We start from the raw sequence: 25,853 nt of genomic DNA, 5'->3' as shown, positions 1-25,853 counted from the left end.
AATTGCAAAAATGCCACCGCGTGTTTTTCCCTTCATCTCAATTATGCACTGATGTAAATGGTATATGCTAGTAGGAATTCCCTTCATTTGCTTATGCCAACTGATGTTAAAACTCACACTGTGTATCTTTCCCTTCAGATATTTTCCGTGCTGATGTGAAAACTAAAACCCCCTTGATGTTAAATGTGTATTTTGTAGTAGTGGTTTCGTCAAATCACATGACATTCTTGTCAATTGAGTGGCAACGACTATAAGTGGATATTTAGTAGCAAGGGACAATAGTATTTATTAACCAATTATATTATAATAAATTGTAATGGGTAAAAATATATTTTAGATAAAATAATAAGGGTAGAAATGGAAGAAAAAATTATAAGGTATACGTTCAAACGCTATTTGAAATAGTGTCCGGAAAATAAGTTATAAGCTCATGATAAGACGACGTTTACCAAACAGAGTTTTTTAAACGAGCTTATAAGCTATAAGTTATCCACTATAAGATAGCTTATTTGATTTACCAAACATGCCCTTAGTGTGATCCTTGGCTCAGTGGTGAGTGCTTGAGATTTAGATTTTTAATAATATTAAACATATTAAGATAATTTTAAAAAAATTTCGTTCCTACTTTTTTATTAAATTAATATTTTTTTAACAAGTAAAAATGAATTATATTAACACAAACAAATCCGTGTCCTCAGCACAAAGGCGTATCGAAAAAAACCACTAAAATTTACAATCAGTCAAATATAAGAGGTACAACATGCAAGTTAGCTTTTATTTAAAAAAACAAGCAAGTTAACTGATGCCCAAACACAAAAGGTGGCTTGACCACCACGTATGAACACCAAAAACAAAATTAGTACCTTTAGCCTTCAACCACCATAAAGAATATGATTTTACTTTATCTAGTAGATGAGATATAAAGTCCGATTGTTATAGTTTTTTAAGAAAAAAATCAATTTTTTTTAAAATAATCATTTTTTAGATTTTTGCATGTATTTGTTACAACTTTTTAAAAAAATCACAATCTAATAAAAAAATTAAAAACAACTTCAAATCAGAAGCTGTTAAAAGTAGCTTTCAAAAAATAGATTTTTTTAGAGGAGTGAAAAAATATGGTTTAAAAGATTGAGCTAATTTTGTAACAAAAAATCACTTTTATATCGTTGCATGCAAACAAACTAAATTATTCGTTAAAAAAAATGATTTTTATTATACTAGTAAACAAATGTAAAATAGATTCTGGTTTTTCATAAAATCAATAAAAAATAATCTCTAAATTATTTTATGTCAAAATCACTTTTATCTTAATCCATAACAAACGCGTCCATAGTGCTTTCTTTATTCTTAAATAATATGTTGTAACATTCATTTCACACGATCCAAACACAAAGAAGTCAAATAAGTTGTAGGAAATTACATGTTGTTACGTTCATTAAATTAATATTACAAATAAATTATTTATATTTGAAGGTGAGAAAAACACAAGAAGGGGGGGTTGAATTGTGTTTTGAAAAATTCTTCTTTTCTCCTAAAAACTGAACACACTGATCAGAAGCTAAGTGAGACAGCTTCTGAAGTGATAATCAGAATCTAAATGCAGCGGAATAAAACAGAGAGAGAGAAGAAGAACGACACAAAGCAATTATACTGGTTCCTTCCACAATCCGGAAGTAGTCCAGTCCCCCTTGCACTTCCAAGGAGATTTCACTAAGAGTAATATCTGATTACAATTGCTCAAGCACACAAGCAAGAGACTTCCTTTGCTCAAGCACACAAGCTAGAGACTTCCTTTGCTCAAGAACACAATCAAGAGACTTCCTGCTCAAGCACCACTGCAAGAGACTTCCTAACTAAACAAAATTACACAGAAAATTGTTTAAGGTTGAACACTTGATATACAATCAGAGGTGCTCACAATACAAATCAGATACAGACTCAATGGACTTAAGAATTTCTAAGATATGACTTTGAGACACAGAAATTCTAAGTGAATGCAGAACAATTTCAGCAGAGATTTGGCACTTGTAAAAGTATTGAGAGTCTGTTGTTCAGCATTACAAAATCTCCAGGTCTTCACTCCTTTATATAGAGGTGTGAAAGAGACGTTGTGAAATTGCCAGCACCCAAAGAGTCGTTGCTGAAGCTTGATCTTTCACCTTTGATCTTTTGCCTGATTTGGTTGTTGTCCTATGAAGAACTAATTTGAAATCCATTCCTTATCCAAAGGAACATCTATGCAGGCGAAGCCGTATTCTGGAGCTGTTTTCTTGTCTTGTAGCGTGGACACAAAACAGAGTAGTGGAGAACGTGGTTGTACAATTCGTACAAATGTCAACGCTTTCGTCCAAATTGCAAGCACATGCCTTCAAACACCTTTGAAATGACCGTTGCAAAATTCCACTAATCCTTTGTAGCGTTTTCGAATCCAATAGACAGCTTTTGCAGTGATAATTCTTCAATTCTTGAATCTTTGCAAATCCAGTTGATATTCAGCTTCTGGTGAAATAGCTTCTGATGAGGCAGCTTCTGATGATGCAGCTTCTGATGATACAGCTTCTGCAGCTTCTGATGATGCAGCTTCTGATGATATGACTTCTGGACCTCTTGTCTTCAGGAGCACTATTCTTACTTCAGAAGCGACTTAACTTCAGGAGCACGTTGCCTTCAGGAGCGTCCAAGCTTCAATTATGTTGTTTCCTTTGCTCTTTATTTGCTCATTCAGAACCAATGATGATGTAACTTTTTAATTATGGTCCTGTACACTTGAACAAATATTAGCTAGTCCAATTTACAATTTTTAATACCTTGTTATCATCAAAACTCTTTAAGGTTCATTGTTAAACACATTTTGTTCCAACAATATTTTATCATAAAAGTGTATATTATTTGAGGTGATATATCAAACGTTTTGTTTTGTTGGTCGGGGTTTGAACCATTGCATATATTATTCATTGTCCCTACCAACAGAGTTAAACTCTCTATCTATCAAACTTTTACAACAAGGTGGGTGGATCCAAAACAATCCATTAATTTTTGTTTTATTTAGAAGATGGATTGAAATGATAGATATGAATTTGGTGAATCAAAAAAAATTTGACAGAAATTTGGTGAATCAAATAAACATCCTAGAACTAATGAATGAATTTGTTGAAGAAATTGGGATAATGAAAAAGATTTCCATATGAGTAATGCTATTCATAGCGAGATTTTTTTTCAAGAAATTCCACGACATAAACGTGTCCATCATCAGGGCCGCTCCTACGAATTCGGAGGCTCGGTTCTGTAGGTGAAAAGAGGCCCGTAATAAAATAAAAATGTATTTTTTTTTAAAGAACAATGTTCTACTTAAATTTTTTAAAAGATAAATACAAGGTGCCGTATATAAGTGGTGCACCCAAAGGTGAAAATCACCACCATATACCTGGGGAACTTCAAATCACCCTCCCAAAAACACACGCACCTAACACTTAGCAGTACTATTAGGCTATAATTTTTTTGAGGCTCATGTCTTGGGGAGGTCCAGTTCCATTGAGCGGTTTGCACACCCCAAGGTCCGGCCCTGTCCATCATATAAAGAAAGAGAGTAAGTAGCATACAGTTCCACTTTTCATGGAATGCATGGGGAGTTATGGGTTGATTTACCAATTGCACACATTCGTGATGTACTATAAGCATTAGCCTTTCCATCAATAGCATCAATACTATATATATAAAGTAAGCTTTTTTTATGGCACATGTCGTTTCCATGTTTATTCTCAATATTTTTATTATTATTTTAATTTTTTAAATTAATATTTTATTTGACATAAATATCTCAACAAACTTCAGATATTACTTTGATCTTATCAACTAGATATTTTATTTAAGTTTTTAAATTATTTTTAATATTTATTTAGCATAAACATCTCATCAAACTACTCATTATGTTTTAATTTTTTTTTATTGGTCAAGTAGCCTAGCGGCTGGAGAAATTCACCTTAAAGGTGAAATAGTGGGGTGTCCAGGGTTCGAACCCCGGCCCCTGCATACATAATGCATTATCCCTTACATAGTGAGCTAATCATCTATAGTATCAATCAATAATCTATCTTTTATTCTATATTTATGAAAGTTTTTTTTAGAGTATATTTATGAAATTTAATGATCATCGATCCTAATCATTTGACACCACAATATATTTTCACCCTTTTGTGTCTTTTGTAACAAAAAACACTATCTATAAGTGTTTTTGTAACAAATAATTCATTTTATATAATTTTATTAAACAAACTTTTTAGAAAAATATTGTTTAAAAAAATGATTTTGTTACCTTAAACAAACATAAAACAGATGTCCGTTAAGTCTAAAATCAACTGACAATGCCGAAATTCATAGGTTTGACGTATTCACCCGGGACCTTGCAGTGTGTGAGAGTTTCAGACTTCAGTGGTATTTTTCACTTCGTCTATAAACCAAAAAAAGAATAGGATAGATTCTGATTTTTTTTATAAAATGTAAAAAAAAAAAATCTCTACATTATTGAGTGTGAATATATATATATATATATATGGGTTTTGTTACAAACCACCCTTTGGTGGTGTCTTTTATCAAGTCACACCTTAAGGTGTGATTTTCACTTTTTAGTTATAACTTTGCTAAAAGACACCTTCATAAAAGTAAGTTGGTGTCTTTTCGCAAATGCTCATAGAGTAACTTGATAAAAGACACCTTCACAAAAGATGTCTTCTATCATAACCCTATATATATATATATATATATATATATATATATATATATATATATATATATATATATATATAAAACGAGGATCTACAAAAAGAACAAATCAATTGTATCTATACTATACTATAGATAAAGAAAACTACCCCTTTCAGCACTTTTGGGTTGTATTTTTCTTTCCAAATATACCCTCAATTATCAATACAAATAACACATGTAGCAAATAGATAAGAATAAATTTAAATATTAAAACAAATGTAACAAACAAGATATGAATGTATATTTTTTTGTTTTTGTTTCTTTATCATTTAAAAAGTGTAACAAACTAGATGAATATATTTATACTTACTTTTTCATCATTCCAATTATACCCTTAAACAACTTTTTCTATAATAAAATTGTTGTTGATGTCATTCAAAAAGAATTTAGATTATATTTTTTTGTTATATTGTATAATTGTCGTTGAAATAAATAATTATGGTTATTTTGATTTTTTATAACTTGAAAGCAAAAAACATTTATTTTTTTTTAGTTTTAATCAAAATCAAAATTTCATAAAAAAACACCGTTCATAATTTTCAAACGTTAATTTTGTTAAATTATTACATTTTCATGGAACAACTCTCTCTCTCTCTCATGTTGAAAATTTTCATTTATCAAGCAACAACAATAAATTTATCAATGTTACTTTCAATTATTCTTCTTAGTTGTTTATTTTCTTATATATTAAAAAAAAATTGTTGCAGCTATTTTGAATGTGAAACAAACATTTATCTATTAATTTTACTAATTTTACTACATTCAGTTAATTTCATCCGCATGTGCATCTATTAATTTACGAGTACTTGAGATATGATTTATTTTATTCTATTCGTATGTACCCATTAAGTTATTCATCCCGTACCGATCCATGGTGAATTTTATTTGCGGATACCATGCATACAAAATTTGGATACTCTTTAATTATATGTTTAATCTGGGCAACGCTGGGTAAATACACTAGTATTTTTTAAAGTTAAATTAAGGGTATTTTTGGCATATAAGGTGTTAGGGCGTATTAAAAAAGGGCATGAGAGTCTGACCTAGTTTCTTTATACATCGTTTGTTTGTTTCGTTTCAGCCGTTCTTCATTCTCGATTTTCAATTCTTCGTCCTCAGTTGTCAACATCAATGGCGGATGAGGAGGATATCATAAGCACTTTACCGGACGAGATTCTCTGCCATATTCTCTCTTTTCTCCAAACCAAACAAACAAATGCCACATCCATTCTTTCCACACGGTGGAAACATCTCTGGCTCTCAGTTCCCACTCTGTATTTCAAAAACACGACACAGGTGGACGAGAAAAACGTTGATTTTCGATTTAACGACTTTGTATACTCCGTTTTGATGTCCCGAGATCCTGCACTTCCCATTAAGACTTTCCGTCTTAAGGTGCTATACCGCTATCCTGAACTTCACTATCCCAGTAGTAACAGTATCCCCATATGGCTCAACTTTGTCGTACCACGGGGTGTTGAATACCTTTATCTCTATGTGGACAGAGTGGGTTGTTTCCAAAAATTACCCATTAGTATTCTAACATGCAAGACACTTGTTGTTCTCAAGCTTTTTGGTTTCCGTGTGGACGAGGGTTTTTCTTCAGTTCTACTTCCTTCTCTCAAAACCCTTAATTTGAGAGAGATTCGGTTCCCTGAACTTCGAGATTTTATGTCATTTCTAAAGGGTTGCCCAATCCTTGAGAATTTACTCACATCTGATGTGCCCTTTGATCCTGAGGAATCTCTTACATCTGAAGAATGGAAGAGCTTTTGCTTAAATAACTTGATGCAAGCGGATATTAATTGTGTTGGTTCTTATTTACCATTGAAAGCAGTTCGCAATGTACAGTCTCTGAGCTTTGAATTTGATCAGGTCTGTTAATTATACTTACTATAGAATTGAATGGTAAAAAAAATATATGTTTGACTATTTTCTAACCATTTGTCTTTGTACATATTTTAGGATCATTGGTGTAATGATTTCCTTCCTACTTTTCATAATTTGACCCAGCTGGAGCTTATTTCTCTGGATTTTAGTTTGAAATTCTTAATAGAAGTTCTCAACCACTGCCCTAAGCTTCGAAAGCTTGACATTGATCCGGTTTGTTAAGGATATATCTGATTTATTTATTCATTCACACTATTTAAATTTGCGTTAGGCTTAACTCAACCCTATAAAATCAGCATATGATTGATAAATTTCGTAGTGTCATCCAGTGTGGGACTTTTAACACACACTTTTATGTGTTTTAATTCATTTTTTGTGTATTATTAACAGACGGACATAGCATGGGCATGGTCTGTAGATGACAATGAAAAATGGATAGAGCCAGATGTTGTTCCACAATGCCTTTCATTACACCTTAGAACCTGCAATCTTTTCAACTTCTTAGGCTTACAATATGAGCTTACTGTGACGAGGTATGTTTTGAAGAATGCAATAGTCTTACAAACCATGAAAATCTGGAATGTCGGACAACCTGGAATAGAAAGAAAATTATCCTCATTTCCAAGGGCCTCTTCAACGTGTGAGCTTATAGTTTATGATGATTCATGATCCATGTAAGTAGTAGTTACTCTATCATTTTTAATTAGCTAATTAGCTTCTACCATGCAATGGCTAGATTTGGTAGTTTGAACTAGAACTTTGATGTCATTAACCAGTGGCGGAGCCAGAAATTTTAGATTGTGGGGGCAATATGAAAATACTAGTTTACCAGCCAAAAAACTACAAATTATTTGAGATTCTTCAAGCTAAAAGTAAAATACACTTTACAATAATATATTAATGAAAGAGTCCATAAATCCTATCTCAATTGACAAAAAAATATTAATGAACAAAAAAATTACTCTTATCAATGACCCCTACTTTTTTTTTACTCTCATCAAATATTAATGTATTTACATTTCCATATATACAAAGTGGAAGTTATAGACTTAAGAATAATGCAAGTATTAGTGTATAATAAAAAAAAGTAATTAAGATTGCATTGAAAGTTGAAAATATCATTTTTTTTTTTACACAAAAGATCGTTTTATTTGGTGCATAAATTGAGGAAAAGTAGTTGTATGCTAAATTCTGATTTGGTAGTTTGCACTAGAACTTTGATGTCATTAACTTACCTAATTTTATTTTCATTTGTTTATGACTTCGTATCCACGTTGATTTGTAAGTAGTTGTATGCTAAATTCTGATTTGATGCATAATCATATGGTAGGAGGGAGAGTGCAATTGTTCCAAAAAAAAAAAGAGAAAGGTGCAATTGTAAATTAGTATCTCATTTTTTCCATGTACCTTCTTTATTCTTTTACAATAGCATGGAGAAAGATTAAACTAAGTAATTGTATTCTCAAATGATTCCTTACATAACAGCCTTTCCATGGTGTATTATGTTCTAATTGCTTGTATCTGTCTATTAACCTATCTTGTCCGGAAATTAATTTCTTAAACGAAATAGTATTGTATTTCTAATTACAACTGAAAAATTGGAATTGGAACTAGAGATGGGAACATTTTCATTGTGAGAATGACTTTATTAGTTTTGTGCCGGAGAGTGATAAGAGGAGGGTTTCAAGAGGGCTGAATGTGAAAATTCGAGCTGGAATGGTGTTGCTGGATGAGTATATTCTATTTGAGACCAAGGAGCATATATGGTTTTAAAAAGGGAAACCGCACATCGAATACCCTTTTAGAATAAGTTTGTTTTGAACAAAGTTGGAATGTGTTTTAAAACAGGTTAGCAACAAAAGCCAGTCTAGGGAATATGAGACCTATTCTGCGAAACAATTTGCAGGAATGGTAAATGGCACAAAGATAAGAATACATATTTCTATCATTTTATTTATAGGAAACAAACACATCCATAGTATTAGCATTTAGATGCTTTGAGCACTGATTTATTGTTGACATGAGTTGGCTGTGTGCATGAATCATGATAGTATATAGATACTGTATAAACAGAAAATCGATTTTGTTTTGGGTTGTAATAAAATGGATCGATGCAGCAATGAACTAATATTACAACTGTATTTTTCTGCATTGTGCAACAAACAAGCTATAAGTATAACATAGTGTGGTTTAATTTTCTTTACCCATTGTCTTGATAACCAATAAAATCACGCCTTTTTTGTTGAGATCCATCACTGAATTTATTATGATTCATAATATAGAACAGAAGAATGATGGATGAAATGTATATTAGTTTTAACTTTTTTCTTTCTTTTTCTATTGATTTCAGATTTCAGATAATAGAGTGAAAAATGACGATGCGATGAAAGTTGATTTCACTTGAAGGCAGGTGATTGACAATATCCGTAGAAAATTCACTCTCAATTTCAATTTTTGTGCTATTTGAATTTTTTCTAAAACTTCACTTATTTCTACAAGAAACTTGGAGTTAAATATTATTCAGAGACAAACAAATAATGTTACTCATTTGTTATAGAAATGGTATTGTCGTATGCAAGGTTATCAAAATCGGGACTTTACTTCAAGTCGAAAGGGAGTAGCAAAATCGGGACTCGTAAAATCGCAATCAAAATCGAAGGATTTTACTCAAGGACTTTTGTAGAATCGATGTAGGATAGCAAAGTCGGGACTCGTAAAATCGCAATCAAAATCGAGGATTCTACCAAAACAAAAATAATGTTAAATATATGTTATAAATTGCATATGGTCATAAATGTCTAAAGTTCAAAGTCCACAAAATACATATACATAAATGTGGGAGAAGTGAAGGAATGAAAATTTTTGGCCTTTCGGGTATTTATAGAACGAATCATGGATTCAAATTGGGTCAATTTACGAACCAGGTCAAAAATTGACCCTTATAAAAAAATGAACAAAATCCTTCAAAATCCATCAAAATCCTGCGATTTTGAATGGATTTCACGATTTTGTGCGATTTTGTGCGATTTTGATAGGATTTTGCCTGTTTTTGGGACTTTGCTATGGATTTGAGTCGATGAAGCTACGCAAAGTCGCAAAAACCAGGATTTTGAGACTTAAGTCGGGTTTTTGATAACAATGGTCGTATGCTTATTTCCAAGATCATGAACACTTGTCATTGTATTATGACTGCATATGTCATTGTATTATGACTGCATTTATGAATGAAATAAATTAGTAGTGTTTTTATACCATAAAGAATAAAAAATAAAGCTAGTAGTTTGACCCATCAGAAGTGTATGTTTCCAATGGTGTTTTGTTAGTATTGCTACCATTTTTGAATGTATTACTTATCATGATTATGGAAGAAAATCTTTTTATTAGGAAGAATGATATCGGGCATGATAGATATATGCAGTTTAAGAAGACGCCTTGATAATGACTTGTGAGTATGTAGAGTAAGATTTGTATTGGAAATTTATCGTCATTCACTGGCAGGGATATCTTTATAAGCTAGCTATTGTATTTATGTTTTTACATGGAGCACACTGCTTCTGTGTTCACAACAAAAATAATCAAGCCTTATCTCATTAAGGTAGGGGTCACTTAAATGAATCGATGACGTTATAGTGTTTTATCAAACATAAATTTTTTTTCTTCGACTCATTTATCTGTATATCCTTTCTAATAGTTTCACTTTCGCTTTTTTTTAGAGTTATTTTTACCTCTAGTGATTTGACTCCCTTCCATGTGATCTACTCTCCTTACTATAGAATTCACAGGTCTTCTCCATACTCAAACCACCTATGTCTAGTTTCTACCATCTTTTCTACTAAATTCATAGATTAGATAGAGCAAGTACAAGAATACAATCTTTTGAAGGAGAGTGATGAGTCAAAGCATCACCAAGTAATCTAACTCTAAACCTCTAGAATCTAGCAACCACGCTCATCTATGAGAAGATAAGATGGAATGAGATCTCTAAAGTTATTGACCCTAGTCATAACCTGGCCTCTCCTATTCTATAATGAATTTTTGGACCCTTCGCACTAACACATGATTGTCCTTTTACAGTATCAGTCCAACCACTACAAGTTGTACCCTTTGGTCATTTTATACATGGGCTGTCCTTATCATATCCTACCTACCCCCTGGCATATTACTTTATTATTCCTAGGATTCCAATCATTAGGGACAGCTCATATTCTTCCTCACATGTTGTTGTCTCTAAACCACGGGTTCGACAACTTGCAAAGGTTGAGTATTTTGGATTTTTGGGATATTTTGGATTTGAGGAATCTGTTGATAAACAGGTTGTGGAGGGGCGAATAAGTTTGCTATTCTCCCCATTTGAGTGGCAAATGCTTGGTAACTTCGGTTTTGAATCAAAGGATTAAACATTGTGCAAATTTGTTGTGTTAACAAATTAACCATTTCGTGGCTACTCTCATCCATTTGTTGCCTAAACAACATCATAGATTTTGTAGTTAAGGCTGGTAGAGTACATCTGCAAAAAAAAAACTAGAACTTGAAATTCTATGTGTATTGAATGGCATGAATGGATTTACATGATCTGTGGATGCAGACGCATTATTATGCAAATTTGCCACCATCGCAGTTGGCATACCATAAAGTTGTTCCCTAGACAGATTTTGCATAGTTATGAACCTATCATCTAGTCTAGGTCTAACTTGAGGATGAGGAGACCTTTTCACATTGGTAGACGCAGAGGCACAAAGGTTCCTATTTCTGGTCGTGTCATTGTAGCGGTTGTTGTCGGGGCGGTTGTGGGACCGGTTACTCACATTTCCGTTGAAACCGACATAGCCATGGTTGCCCCACGACCGTTGATACACTAGCACCCTAAGTAGGGGCAGATGCCTGTGTAGATTGTGTTTGTGAAGGTGATGACGCATAAGCACCATTACTAGTGTATTTAGTCATTATTTTCAAAGTTTTACCACTTTTTAAATGCATGAACAAACAAGAGTTTTTCTCAGAAAAAGTTAACTACAAATTGTTGCTAATTTCAGAAAACAGTTTTCACAAGAAATGATTTAGAAAAAAGTTTGAAAAGTTGTGGAAATTTCTTCCAAAAAGTTTTTTTTAAAAAAAAGAATGCACAAACAGGGTTCCACCGGGAGTGTCAATTTGTTCACCGGTGTTTTTTGTAATCAAGAACGGCTGGTTTTGATTATTACAAGCAGGACCAAACCAGAAATCACATAACATGTTGTGCAAAGTTTTTCCAGAAAAAGAGTGAACGTTCATCAAATTCATAAGTTGCTTTATGAACAAGACGAATATGTATGGCGTCCTTCGACTGAAAAAAGGATAAAATAAAAGGAAACGCAGTAAATGCAAATAAAAGACTAAAAGTTTAAAACGCAGAAACTTAAAGACAAGGTAAATTGCATTGCATTAAAATAAAGGTGGTTCGTTAAATCAGTTTACATACATTTTGTACAACTTTTTCCTCTAACACCCCCCCGGCCCTAACATAGTTCACATTTTGCCACAACCAACTGTCCCCCTCATCACCATACTTCCACAAGCTTCCCCTGTCCTCCAACATCCTCCACACTTATTTACCAAGAAGAGAAAAATTAAACTCCTTAAGCCTCTTAACCCTCATACCTCCATTCTCCCCATGTAAACAAAAAGTATCCCATTATACCCAAGACAATTTCCTAACATCCTCACCCCACCCCCCCCCCCCCCCCCCCCCCCCCCCCCCCCCCCCCCCCACACCATGAAGCCAAGAACCTACCACATTAATATCAAACATGCTTTTCTTTCTTCTAAACGCGAACACTTGCCCAACTTTTTTCACCAATCAAGAGGATATCGTCAACAAACTGTAAATAAGTTACAGACAAATATTTTACGCCCCAACATTGTACCCATTAAATAATTCATTATCCATTATCACATTCATCATAACATTTAATCTTCAACAACTACTAGAAAAATGACATGTTTTCTTACATGTGCACATTCTATTCATTCTAAAAACATATTCTTGATTAATATTTCAATGTACACAACTGAGATTTCTTTTATTTTCATATGTTAGGTACATGTTATAATACGAGTAATGATTATTTATTATTTCTGAGATATATGAATTTTTAATGATATTATACTTTTTTTTTTAAAACCGACTAATCTAAGAAGTTCAATGACAATGAATATCATATATATAATCTGGACAATAATATCATATATGTAACCCGGGCAACACTGTGAAAATACGCTAGTGTATGCGTATATATGAAAAAATGACATAAGAGGAGTGCTATATTTGTCACAAATATATATATAAATAAATTATGTGAGAAATATTTGTCACTAGCCATAAAATTAAATACATCTCCCTAATATCTCCCCTTTGTTACGTTCTCCCTTATCTTAGGTTTGTTACATTCTCACTTATCATTAGTTTAAATACTAGACTTACCTTTGTGCTTATCTTAGGTTTGTTACATTCTCAGTTATCACTAGTTTAAATAATAGACTTTTTTTTTTTAAGGATGTTTAAATACTAGACTTACCTTTGTTCATTAGTAGATAATACAATCTTTTTTAAAATACTAGTTTAGAGACCCGGCATTGCCCCAGGTTAGATATTAAATAAGTTTAATAAGTTTGTGTAAACGAATACACGTGTCAATATATTAGATTGAATTTATTCAAATTTAAAATTATAATAATATCATAAAAATAAACATAAATGATGAGATGAATGTTCAATGCAAAAATAAAAAGTGTAACAAAATCAGTAATGAATTAGTCCAAGTGGTAAGAGTTTTGGGTCCCTTTAAACATGTGGTCATGAGTTTGTTTCGTGGCCCATGCGTATGAGAGAGAAAAATCGATTGAAAGGGAAGAAAGTGGTTGAAATAATAAAATTGGTGTTTGGCAAACCTGAAGAAGGAAAAACGTTAGATAAAAAGATGGTTTGGGGTTTCTGCTTGTGCTCAAAATATGTAAATATGTGATTAACGAAAATTTATTTATTTATAGTTAACATTTGCATTAGAATATGCTGCTCAAAGATAACATAATAACTAATCGAACATTTTTTTATCAAAAAAAATAAAATTAATCGAACTTTTTTTTCCTCAAACATAAAAACTAATTGAATGATATAGTGCTAAAAGATTAGTAATAACTAATTGAAGCTTATTTTCCTAAAAACAAATAAACAAATTGGAGTCTTTTAATCATAAAATAAGATCGTATATGTAAACTTTGTTGAAAGTATTATGTGTAGTTTGTTGAGATATTTCTGCTACATAAAATATTAGAAATTAAATAAAAATTTAAAGAAAATATTGAGTGGATAAGATCAAAATGTTGTTGAGATATTTATGTTAAATAAAATAGGGTTAATTAAGTTTTTAGTCCCTATAAATATTCAGAGTTTTGTTTTTAGTCCATATAAAATAAAATCACACTTTTTAGTCCCTGTGACATTTTCCTTAAGCATTTTAGGGACCAAAAATGTTGATGAAATTTTTTTACAGGGGCTAAAAATGTTAATGGAAAAATTTCATTGGGACTAAAAATACTGATGAAAATTTTTATATGGACTAAAAAGTGTGATATAATTTTATAGGGACTAAAAACGAAATTCTGAATATTTACAGGGACCATTTACTTAATTAACCCAATAAAATGACATAAAAAAAAAATTAACCCAATAAAATATTGATTTTTAAACATAGAAAAAATAATAAAAATATTGAGAACGAATGTGGAAGTGACACGTGGCATAAAAACCTTATTATATATATACTATTGATATTGATTGATATCGTATGCAATTTGTTGAGATATTTTTGTTACATAAAATATTAGGAATTCAATAAAAAGTTAAGTAAAATATTTAATAGATAAGATCAAAAATTTGTTGAGATATTTATGCCAAATTAAATATTGGTTTTAAAAAATAGAAAAATAATAAAAATATTGCGAATAAACGTGGAAGTGACACGTGTCATAAAAAACCTTATTTTATATATATACTATACTAATGATTGATTGATATGTATTTTGTTGAGATATTTCTGCTACATAAATTATTAGAAATTCAATAAAAATTAAAAAAAAAATACTGAGTGCATAAAATCAAAAGTTTGTTGAGATATTTATGTGAAATAAAATATTGGTTTTTAAAAATAGAAAAAATAATAAAAATATTGAGAATGAATGTGGAAGTTGTTGGAACAAAATGTGTTTAACAATGAACCTTAAAGAGTTTTGATGATAACAAGGTATTAAAAATTGTAAATTAGACTAGCTAATATTTGTTCAAGTGTACAGGACCGTAGTTAAAAATTTACATCATGTAAAGGTTCTGAAGAACAAAAAGAGAGCTAAGGAATCAAGAAAAGGAAGCTTGAAAGCATCTGAAAAGAAGTGCATCTGAATATGAAAGAGCATCTGAAGACAAAAGTGCGCCTTGTTTTATCTTGGTGTTTCGGGTGTCAAACATTGATTACGTTTGAACCTTTCTAACCTTTGATATCTCATTTTTTCTTGGGAAGGGAAAAATAAGAAAAACCCTTGAGAATCGAGGTTCGGGAGTTGTTTTCGCTACGGGAAGGTGTTAGGCACCCATAACGACTATAGTATCCTATAGGAACCGTCTTTACTTTCTACGCGCGCGCTTTATTTTTAAATGCTATTTGAAAGTGATATTTACACCTAAGGGTTTACTAAGTGAAGAATTGGAGGGAGAAAGAGTGTTTGAATTTTTTATTTTATTTGAATTGAAGGAATTTTGATTCCTTGCCTACGTACCCTTTTAAGGGATCAAATCCATCGTAGTTCTCTTCCAAAAATGTTTTTGTTTTTGTTGGTTGATTTTAAGTTTGAAAATGAAATTTTGAATAAAGAGAGAGAGGCCTCAAGGGCATGAGATTGTGAAAATGTGAGGTTGAATTAGTTATTTTGCAAAAGAAAGTCAAAGTATGATTAAAATTCATTTGAGATTTTTATTAAAGAAAAGAAAGGGAAAATGAATGGGATTTTGGATCCCAAGGTTTATTGTGAAAATGATTTGAGTGATGTTATTCATATTTTTTTGGAAAATTGATTTTTCTAAGTGTAAATCCTAAGCATTCATCTAAACATGCAATTCTAAACATACATCTAGACATGCATAACCTAAGCATACACCTAAAGTAACCATGTGTAGTGTTTGCATGTGTCGGTGCTTGTGTCGGATTACATCATTAGAGTCCATTGTCCTTTACATCATTTCCCTACATACACACTACTTTGTGAGAATTTAATCTCACATGAATGAATTAAAAGCAAAATAAAAGTGAAGAAGTGAAATGAGAAAGTGAGGTGGAATATGTTTATGATGTATGAGACATGAAATACAAGGAAATGGTTAGTAGCATAAGGTGTAATATGATAAAAGTAAAGCAAGAGAAACACTATACCAAGAACATAGAGATCAACACAAGATAATGCAAAATATAGCTAAAAAACCACTTCAAAAACACAAATATCCTATGGCCTAGGATTCCCATAATTCACCACATTTTTAAAGGCATAAACTCAAATCTTAGAATGAGAATCAAGACAACATGATGAACTTGACATTTTTAAACTGAATTTAGACATTATGCATTATTTATTTACAAACATAACTTGCAAACCAAGCAATTAAGCAAAGTTCACACACATGCAGCAAAAGCACATACAAACAGTAGTTAAAGCTTCACAAAATCATATGGTAATAGATCACAAACTTTTATCAAGAAATTGGGACTAGAATCAAGCAATTTTCACAAGTTTTTAATACAAAACATCACAAAATTAGCAAGAAAATCATCACATTATTTTTATCAACTTTTTTAATATGTAGAATCATCACAAAAATATCACCAAAATTAACAAGAAATGCACATGAGAAATTTTAGGAATTTTATAGTACAAAAATGAGCAGGCAAGGGTTCAAACAGCAAGCAAACAAGTGAACATAGCAAAAATACCAAAAAACGAAAAAAGAACAGGAAGCCTAGGCCCAAACCCAAGCCTGCATGGATCCTGGATCACAAGGGAGGCTATGGAGCGTTGGATTGATCCAAACGGATCAAACCCTAAATCCTGTGGCTACGAATGAAAACCAGATGGACCAAGAATGAACCGGACCGGTTCAGGGGCCTATAAAACCCCAAACCTACCGGTCCAATTCATTTCCTACGTTCACTTCTCTCTCTTCTCTCATCCTAGCGAGAGAAACTCTCACCTCTCTCTTCTCTTCTGGTCGTCTTCTCCGACGAACACAACGGAGGAGGTACGGTGGCCGCCGGTGGCGCCGCCATACCTGAACTCTTTTTCTGAAAAAACTTGTGTCGTTGTGTTCGTCTTTGATTTCTCTTCATGGTTTTCGAACTCGTTTTTTGAAACAAGGCTTAAATTTGAACAGATCTACGTTTGAATCTTACGTTCTAGGGTTTCAAATCTTTTTCTAATCTTCTTGAAACTAAACCCTAACTTGACCTATTTTCCACGCTGATGATGATTATAAACTCTAATCTTGCAAATAAACGGTGAATCTTCATGATTTTATATTTTAGGGTTTCGTTTCAAACTTTTTTGAATCCTTTCGAAGTTTTCGTTTCGGTTCACCGTTTATTTTCAATTTCGAGCCTTCGATGATGATTTAGAGTGAAAAACGAGAAGGTTTTTGTGTGTTTACCTGGATTTGAATGGAGATTTTGAGTGAGAAGACGAAGAAGATCTTCTCGTATCTTTTCTAGGTCTCTAGTAAGTGTTTCGTTGTTGTTCGTCTTCTTCTTCTCTGGTTCACTTCGAATTCGATCCCTCTTCTTCTCCCTTTCACCAAAACCCTTCGTGATCGCAAGGAATTCGTCTTTGTACGAATTCTTGCTTGAATTGCGAAGGTGAAGGTTCAATGATGATGATTTTCAAAGAAAATCACTGAGAATCTTCTGTAAATTCGAACCACTTTTGCTGAATTGAACACATTTTGTTTTGATCTTCTGGAACTTTGAATTGATTTCGTATGTTAGATGATGAATTTGATGGAGAATTGGTATGAATTTGAGAGTTTGTGGTGGTGATTTGAGATGGTTAGATTCTGTTACGGCGGAGGAAGTGGTGGTGGGAAGTTTGTTACGGTGGTTAGGGTTTGGAGAAGAGAGAGAAAGTTTGTTGGAACTTTCTGTGATGATGTGTCAATGAGTTACTGGTATCTCCTCTGTGCTGGGCTTAGGTGGCCTTTTATAGGCTGCCAAGTGGCCCCTGGACCAATGGCCTGCTGACATGTGGCGTGGCTTGATGACTTGGACAAGGAGGGACCTTTCTGCAATTTTAGAAACTTTGGGGACCAATCTGCAATTTGAAAAAAAAGGACTGCAATATTTTTAAAACTGAAGGACTTAATTGCAATTGACCTAAAAAAAAATAAAAAGTTGACCTAAAGGGACTAAAATTTAAATTGCAAAAGATTCTAAAATAAAAATGAAACAAAAGGACTAAAATGCAATTTTTTAGAATTTTAGAAATTTTTAAAAAGAAATTAAAAATAAAATTGGTTAAAATTTGGCAAATTGGCAAAAACGTAAAGTGAAACTAAATAAAAAACACAAAATGGACTAAAACGAACCAATTACTTAAATGAGGTATTTCAAAGTAACCTCTCTGTGCCAAAATTTCGTGTGAAATGACCAAAATGCCCCTAGGGACTAAACTGACTCAAAATGACTCAGATGCAATTTTAAAATGATTTTTAACAAGGAATTTAAGCAAGAATTTATTCAAACCAATTGAAAAGACTCAGAGACAATTTTTAAAGATTAAACAGAGTTCTAACACTGGAAATGACTAAAATGCCCCTAGGGGCTAAACTGACTCAAAGTGGCCTCAAATGCAATTTTAAAATGGATTCTAACATGGAATTAAACAAGAATTTATTCAAACCAATTGAAGGGACTCAGGGACAATTTTCAAAGATTAAAAGGAATCTTAACATAGGAAATGACTAAAATGCCCCTAGGGGCTAAACTGACTCAAAAATGACTCAAATGATATTTTTGGAATGACTTTGACATGAGATTGAAGCAAGGACTTATACAAACCAATTGAAAAGACTTAAACAATTTTCAAAAAATGAGTTTGAATACAGGAAATGACTAAAATACCCTATTTTATGAATTTTGCAAATAAAATTGAAATAAGATGCAGAGAAAAATGCAATTGATCAGAGACAAATTCAAATGACTTAAAGTGCAAGAAGAATTGAGCTAGTATTTTTAGGTCCAAAATTAGGGTATAACAGTTGCCCCTATTTAAATTTCTTTGTCCGGAGAGTCAAGAGACGAAGTCTTTGATTTGACGGGACGAAGATACTTAAATATTAACATTTGCACTGTTTTTGGACATAAAAATACGCTCTCACATTTTCAAAAACATGAATGTCATGCAACATTTTGATTATGAATGCAAGACAAGCAACTGGAGTCTACAGAGCATGTCATATCACTGGGGGTCTAGATGGACATTGACAGGGTAGACAAAACAGGGGACAAAGGATAGGTACAAGCTGTTCTTTGGATCGAACCTGCTACTTGACCAAGAGATACAAACAAGAGATGGGTACAAGCTGTTCTTTGGATCGAACTTGCCGCTTGATTGAAAACACAAACAGATAGGTAGTTACAAACTATTCTTTGGATCGAACTTGCTGTTTGACCGGAGATATAGGCAAAAGGTGGATGCAAGTTGTTCTTTGGATCGAACCGGCCGCTTGATCATTATCACAATATGTAGGTAGGGACAAACTGTTCTTTGGATCGAACTTGTCGTTTGACCAATAACAAGGCATAAACTGGGTACAAACTTTTCTTTGGATCGAACTAGCCGTTTGTCCGGAAATATAGGCATGTAAGCAGGTGCAAACTGTTCTTTGGATCGAACTAGCCACTTGACCAATGACAAGACATATAGGAAGATACAAATTGGAAGTTTGATTTGGAAAGATACAAATTGAGTGTAAATTGATATTGACTTGGTTTGAAGATAGACATGACCATTTTCGTTGGCCCACAAGCAAATTGAGAGTGGATTAGCATTGATGGAGATATTGAATTGAAAGTTGATTTTGAATGAGACATTAAAAGTTGAAAATAATCAGAGACATAGACATGGACATTGGCAGGGAATTGAATTGAGAGTTTAACAGAGACATAGGTATAGACATAGACATTGGGTTGAGGGTTGAAATTGAGTTGAGAGTTGAAATTGAATTGAATTGGAAGTTTGAGATCGAATTGGACTGAAATTGAGATTGGGTTGAATTGAAATTGGTGTTGAGTTAAATTGGAAGTTGAAATTGAATTGGAAATGCAACATGTATGCATGGTATAACAGTGTTATCAAATGTATGAACACATAGAATGCATGATTATGCATGTATGGATGCTTGGAATGCATGATTGGCTTGTAATTTGGCAGGGTAGTTTCACAGAGACAGACAAAACATTGGAAGATTGGGCACGTAGTCGCTCGCGCTATAACATATACACACAGAAATCCTCTTTGGAGAGACCGTCGTTGAGACGTATCGAACCCATGGCTGAGGGCAACGCATCACATCACACATACACAACTTGCAGAGGAGGGAACCTTGGAAAATTCTTTCGATACAGGTCGTCGTTGCTAGGCGTATCAGTACTGGGTAAACATTGGATGCTCGCATCTGTGGTCAACGTTTTTATATTATTTTCATTTTTCATTTTTCAATCCCATTTTTGCCTGAACCGCCCTTTCGGGTTTTCGATTCACCAGGAATAAATTCATTTCATTGCCCCATTTTTGCCTGAATTGCCTTCATAGGTTGTCAATCAGCGGGGTGCTCATTTTTGCCTAAGCCGCCCTCTCGGGTTTTCAACTTAGCGAGCTTTTATTTTCATTTTCATTCATTTTTCTTTCATTCTGTTTTTTCATTCTTGCCATTGACCACGGATCATCCTGGGGAATAACCTGCTCGTAACATGTATTGAAATAGACATTGATAGACATTTATTCATGCATGATTCATTGAAATGTACCCTATTGCTCATGTTTGCTTTCAAAATAGACAGAAAAAGATTTTTCAATTTTCAAAGATGTTTGTTTCAGACATTGATATTATCAAATAGAGAGAAAATATTTGGTATATAGCATTGATAAATGGAAAGAAAATAGAGTTTCAAACAAAAGCACTAGCTCAAATTGATGTAGGAGAGTGAAAGTCAGCCAATGGCGTAACTTCACGGAATTACAAAGCTTGGAAAATGGTAATTTTATTGGTTGGTGATACATTGAGCACGATGACCACTATATTTCATAGAAATCTTGAATTCACAAATACAGAAGCTTCTGATAAAGACGATCGTTGACAGTTGCAGATGCCCCAAGGGGTGATGGTGATTTGCCAAATATAGTTACTTGTCTTTTATTATCAACCTCATTTTTGCATGAACCGCCCTTTCGGGTTTTCGGCTCATCGAGGCGCTCATTTTTGCCTGAGTTGCGTACAACCTCAGCGAGCTTTTTCATATTCATTTTTTTTTTGTCCCTAACTTTTGCCTGGATCGCCCTTTCGGGTTTTCGATCCACCGGGAAGCGCATTTTTGCCTAGGCCGCCCTTTCGAGTTTTCGACCTACCACGCTGTTCTTTTCTTTTTAGACAAAGTATTTCTTGACTATATCGGCATTAACAGGATTTGGGAGTTCAACACCATCCATGTGTGTCAGAATCAAAGCACCACCAGAGAAGGCCTTTTTGACAACATAAGGGCCTTCGTAGTTAGGTGTCCACTTGCCCCTTGGGTCGGGTTGCTGGCTTATCCTCCTTTTCAATACAAGTTCGCCTTCCTTGAATTCTCGAGGACGGACTTTCTTGTCAAAGGCATTCTTCATTCGCACTTGATACAACTGTCCATGAGCCATAGCATCCATGCGTTTCTCGTCAATCAAATTCAACTGATCATACCCACTTTGACACCACTCAGCTTCAGTCAATTTTGCTTCCATGATCACTCGAAGAGATGGAATCTCCACTTCTAGAGGGAGAACTGCTTCTATACCATATACAAGAGAGAAAGGAGTTGCCCCGGTTGAACTACGCACTGTAGTACGGTAACCATGCAAGGCAAAAGGTAACATCTCATGCCAGTCTTTGTAAGTAGTGACCATCTTCTGAACAATCTTCTTGATATTCTTGTTGGCGGCCTCAACTGCACCATTCATCTGAGGTCTGTAAGGAGAAGAGTTGTGATGCTCAATCTTGAATTCATCACATAAAGCTTGCATCATGTTATTGTTCAGATTGGAGCCGTTGTCAGTGATGATCTTGTTTGGAACACCATATCGACAGATGATATTATTCTTGATAAACTTGACAACCACTTGCTTGGTCACATTTGCATAAGAAGCAGCCTCACCCCACTTGGTGAAGTAGTCAATTGCCACCAGAATGAAACGATGTCCATTAGAAGCCTTCGGTTCAATTCTTCCGATCATGTCGATGCCCCACATAGAGAAAGGCCATGGGGAAGAGATAACATTGAGAGAATGTGGAGGCACATGAATTTTGTCAGCATAGATTTGACATTTGTGGCATCTCTTGGCATGTCTGTAACAGTCCCGCTCCATAGTCATCCAGTAATAGCCGGCTCTTAACAATTTTCTTGACATAGTGTGACCCGAAGCATGGGTCCCAAAAGTACCGTCATGTACATCATGCATCAATTTCTCAGCTTCTTGTTCATCACCACACCTTAACAAGACCATGTTGTAGTTCCTCTTGTATAGGATTTCTCCGTCCAAAAAGAACCTACTAGCCCATCTCCTCAAGGTCTTTTTATCCCTGTTGGAAGCACCAGGTGGATATTCACGTTTTTGCAAGAATTGTTTGATGTTGTAATACCAAGGCTTTCTATCATTCACATCTTCATCAGCATGATTTGGCACATTTTCAATAGTAAACACATGAGCGGGTCTGTCAAGACGCTGCATCTTGATTACGGGCACGTCGTTCCAGTGATTCACACGAAACATGGAAGACAAAGTAGCAAGAGCATCAGCCATCTGATTTTCATCCCGAGGGATATGGTGCAGCTCAACCTTTGTAAAGTATGTCAACAGACGTCTTGCATAGTCACGGTATGGAATTAGCTTCTCATGATGAGTCTCCCATTCACCTTTTATCTGATTAATGACAAGTGCAGAATCTCCATATATGTCAAGGTGCTTAATTCTCAAGTCAATTGCTTCTTCAATTCCCAAGATGCATGCTTCATATTCAGCCATGTTGTTTGTGCATTCAAAAGTTATTCGAGCGGTAAAAGGGATGTGGTGCCCCTGCGGAGTTACAATAATGGCCCCAATTCCTTTACCATAAGCATTGACAGCACCATCAAAGACTAATCCCCACTTGTTATTGGGATCTGGCCCTTCACTGATCAATGGTTCTTCACAGTCTTTTGCTTTCAAGTACATAATATCTTCATCAGGGAATTCAAACTCAATCGGCTGGCAATAATGAAGAGGTTGATAAGCAAGGTGTTCAACAAGGATACTGCTCTTGATTGCTTTTTGAGCTTTATACACAATATCATATTCGGACAACAACATCTGCCAACGTTCAATTTTGCCGGTAACAACAGGCTTTTCAAAGATGTACTTGATTGGATCCATTCGGGATATCAACCAAGTTGTATGATTCACCATATAATGACGCAGGCATTTGGCAGCCCAAGCTAAAGCACAACAAGTCTTTTCAAGCATTGTATACCGAGTCTCGCAGTCGGTGAATTTCTTGCTCATATAGTAAATAGCATGCTCTTTCTTTCCAGTCTTGTCTTGTTGTCCGAGAACACAACCCATGGATTCATCCAACACCGACAGATACATAATCAAAGGCCTTCCTTCCACTGGCGGGACAAGGATAGGTGGTTCTAACAGGTATTCTTTGATGCTATCAAAAGCTTCCTGGCATTCATTATTCCATACAACAGGCTGATTCTTTCTGAGCAGTTTGAAAATTGGTCTACAGGTGGCAGTCATGTGAGATATAAATCTTGAAATGTAATTCAGGCGTCCAAGGAAACCTCTGACTTGCTTTTCAGTTTGAGGGTCCGACATCTCTCTGATGGCCCGGACTTTGTCAGGATCAACTTCAATGCCTCTTTGGCTGACAATGAAGCCTAGCAATTTTCCAGATCTTACGCCAAATGTGCATTTGTTAGGATTCAACCGGAGCTTGTACTTTCTCAATCTTTCAAACATCTTTTTCAAATACACCACATGCTGCTCTTCATCACTTGATTTCACAATCATGTCATCAACATATACTTCAATTTCTTTGTGAATCATATCATGAAACAGAGTAGTCATACCCCTTTGATAGGTAGCACCAGCATTTATCAAGCCGAAAGGCATCACTTTGTAACAAAATGTCCCCCACGGAGTGATAAAGGACGTCTTTTCTCTATCTTCAGGTGACATCCGTATCTGGTTATAGCCGGAGAAACCATCCATGAACGAGAACACTTTAGACTGAGCAGTACTGTCAACAAGCACATCAATATGAGGTAACGGAAAGTTGTCTTTTGGACTGGCTTTATTCAAATCTCTGTAATCAACACACATTCGAACTTTCCCATCCTTCTTTGGCACTGGGACAATGTTGGCAATCCACTCAGGGTATTCAGCCGTCATGAGGAAACCCGCATCAATTTGGTTTTGCACCTCAGCCTTGATCTTAAGAGCCATGTCTGGACGAGACCTTCTCAGTTTCTGCTTGACAGGAGGACATTCAGGTCTTGTCGGTATCCGATGTTCCACAACTTGGGATCTAGACCCGGCATATCTCCATAGGACCATGCAAAGACACCTGGATAATCACGAAGTAGCTGAGTGATCTTCTTTTTTACTTCTGGCTCAAGTGCGGCACCAATTTTGATCTCCCGCTTGTTTTCCTCAGTACCCAGGTTGATAAGCTCAATCTCTTCCTGGTGAGGCTGAATGACTCTTCTTTCTTGCTCAAGCAGTCGAGTGATCTCATACGGTATCTCTTCATCATCATCCTCATCTTTAGCTTCACATACCGGGAACTCAAGATTTGGGGGAAACGTAGGGTTACCGTGCTCAACGGGTTTATTATGGTTCAATCTGCATAATATGATTGGGATGATTTTAGAAAAGTTTTTTTTCCTATGCAGATTTTTGAAATTAATAAGAAAATAAAGATATTTTGGTTTTTTCTGGCATTACCATTATTTCCAAGAAAAAGGCACTAAAAGTGAAAAACAAAGAGTCGTGGAAAAAACGACAATTTTTTATTAATAACGGCAATGCCGAAACAAACATGCCCTTACAAAGACATCACTTTCGCCTTGGGCAGAGCGAAAGGATTGTTATTTTGAAAACAAAAAAACATGAGCAACAAGACACATTACACGGAAGCATGCATGACTAAAGGAATGTCAATGGCCTCCCAATTTCTCACAGTGCCTCCTGGTACAACAAACACAGGCACATAACTACTTTCAGCAGCATCTATAACATTGATAAACCCAGCACATTAGAAGGTTCCTGTTGAAACGCCTGAGGTTGGGGAGAAACCAAGGCCCTCTTTGCGCTTATTCTCCAAGATCTGTATCACTTTGCCCTAGCCAGCAGCTTGCCCTTCTTGAACAGCCTTCTGGGCATCTTTCAATGAGGCCATAGTAGCATTAGCTCTTCGAGGCTCCGCACCTTCAATAGTCAACCCTTGAAATGATGTCCCTTCAGCGGACCCATTCCTTACAAACTTGAGTTTCTGATGTAGAGTAAAAGTTACTGCCCCAGCGTCGTGAATCCACGGCCTTCCAAGGAGGCAGCTATAGGAAGCATTGATGTCCATAACCTGGAAAGTGATCTGGAACGTCTCAGGACCAATGGTGATTGGCATATCCACCTCACCAAGAACATCCTTACGGGATCCGTCAAAAGCCTTAACCAAGTAACTGCTTCCCCTTAGGGAAATTCCATGATGGCTCAACTGTCTCAGTGTAGATTCAGGCATTACATTCAAAGATGACCCGGTGTCCACCAGCACGTTGGATAGCATATCAGATTTACATTGCACAAAGATGTGTAAAGCTAAGTTGTGGTGTTTCCCTGCTTCG

At 34.6% G+C, this 25,853-nt stretch overlaps 1 protein-coding gene across 1 annotated transcript; it reads left to right on the top strand.

Moving 5' to 3' along the window:
* The first annotated feature begins 5,892 nt into the window (after positions 1-5,892).
* On the top strand, positions 5,893-7,320 carry LOC146915067 (FBD-associated F-box protein At4g10400-like). The gene is made up of 3 exons (XM_085721224.1): positions 5,893-6,636; positions 6,727-6,864; positions 7,042-7,320. Exons 1-3 carry the CDS (start codon positions 5,893-5,895, stop codon positions 7,318-7,320), a joined length of 1,161 nt encoding a protein of 386 aa, XP_085577350.1.
* The last annotated feature ends 18,533 nt before the right edge of the window (positions 7,321-25,853 follow it).

The sequence above is a fragment of the Medicago sativa genome, chromosome 6 (assembly GCF_051527215.1).
Source record: "Medicago sativa cultivar Bolivia chromosome 6, Bolivia_mono, whole genome shotgun sequence".
In the NCBI taxonomy this organism is placed as follows: domain Eukaryota; kingdom Viridiplantae; phylum Streptophyta; class Magnoliopsida; order Fabales; family Fabaceae; genus Medicago; species Medicago sativa.
This window is presented reverse-complemented; position numbering and strand designations above follow the sequence as displayed.

Excerpts from the sequence above, each read along its gene's own strand:
- LOC146915067 (XM_085721224.1), top strand. The coding sequence starts at position 5,893 with ATGGCGGATGAGGAGGATATCATAAGCACTTTACCGGACGAGATTCTC. Across the intron at positions 6,637-6,726 it reads TGAGCTTTGAATTTGATCAG|GATCATTGGTGTAATGATTT; the intron begins GTCTGTTAATTA and ends TACATATTTTAG. Across the intron at positions 6,865-7,041 it reads GAAAGCTTGACATTGATCCG|ACGGACATAGCATGGGCATG; the intron begins GTTTGTTAAGGA and ends TATTATTAACAG.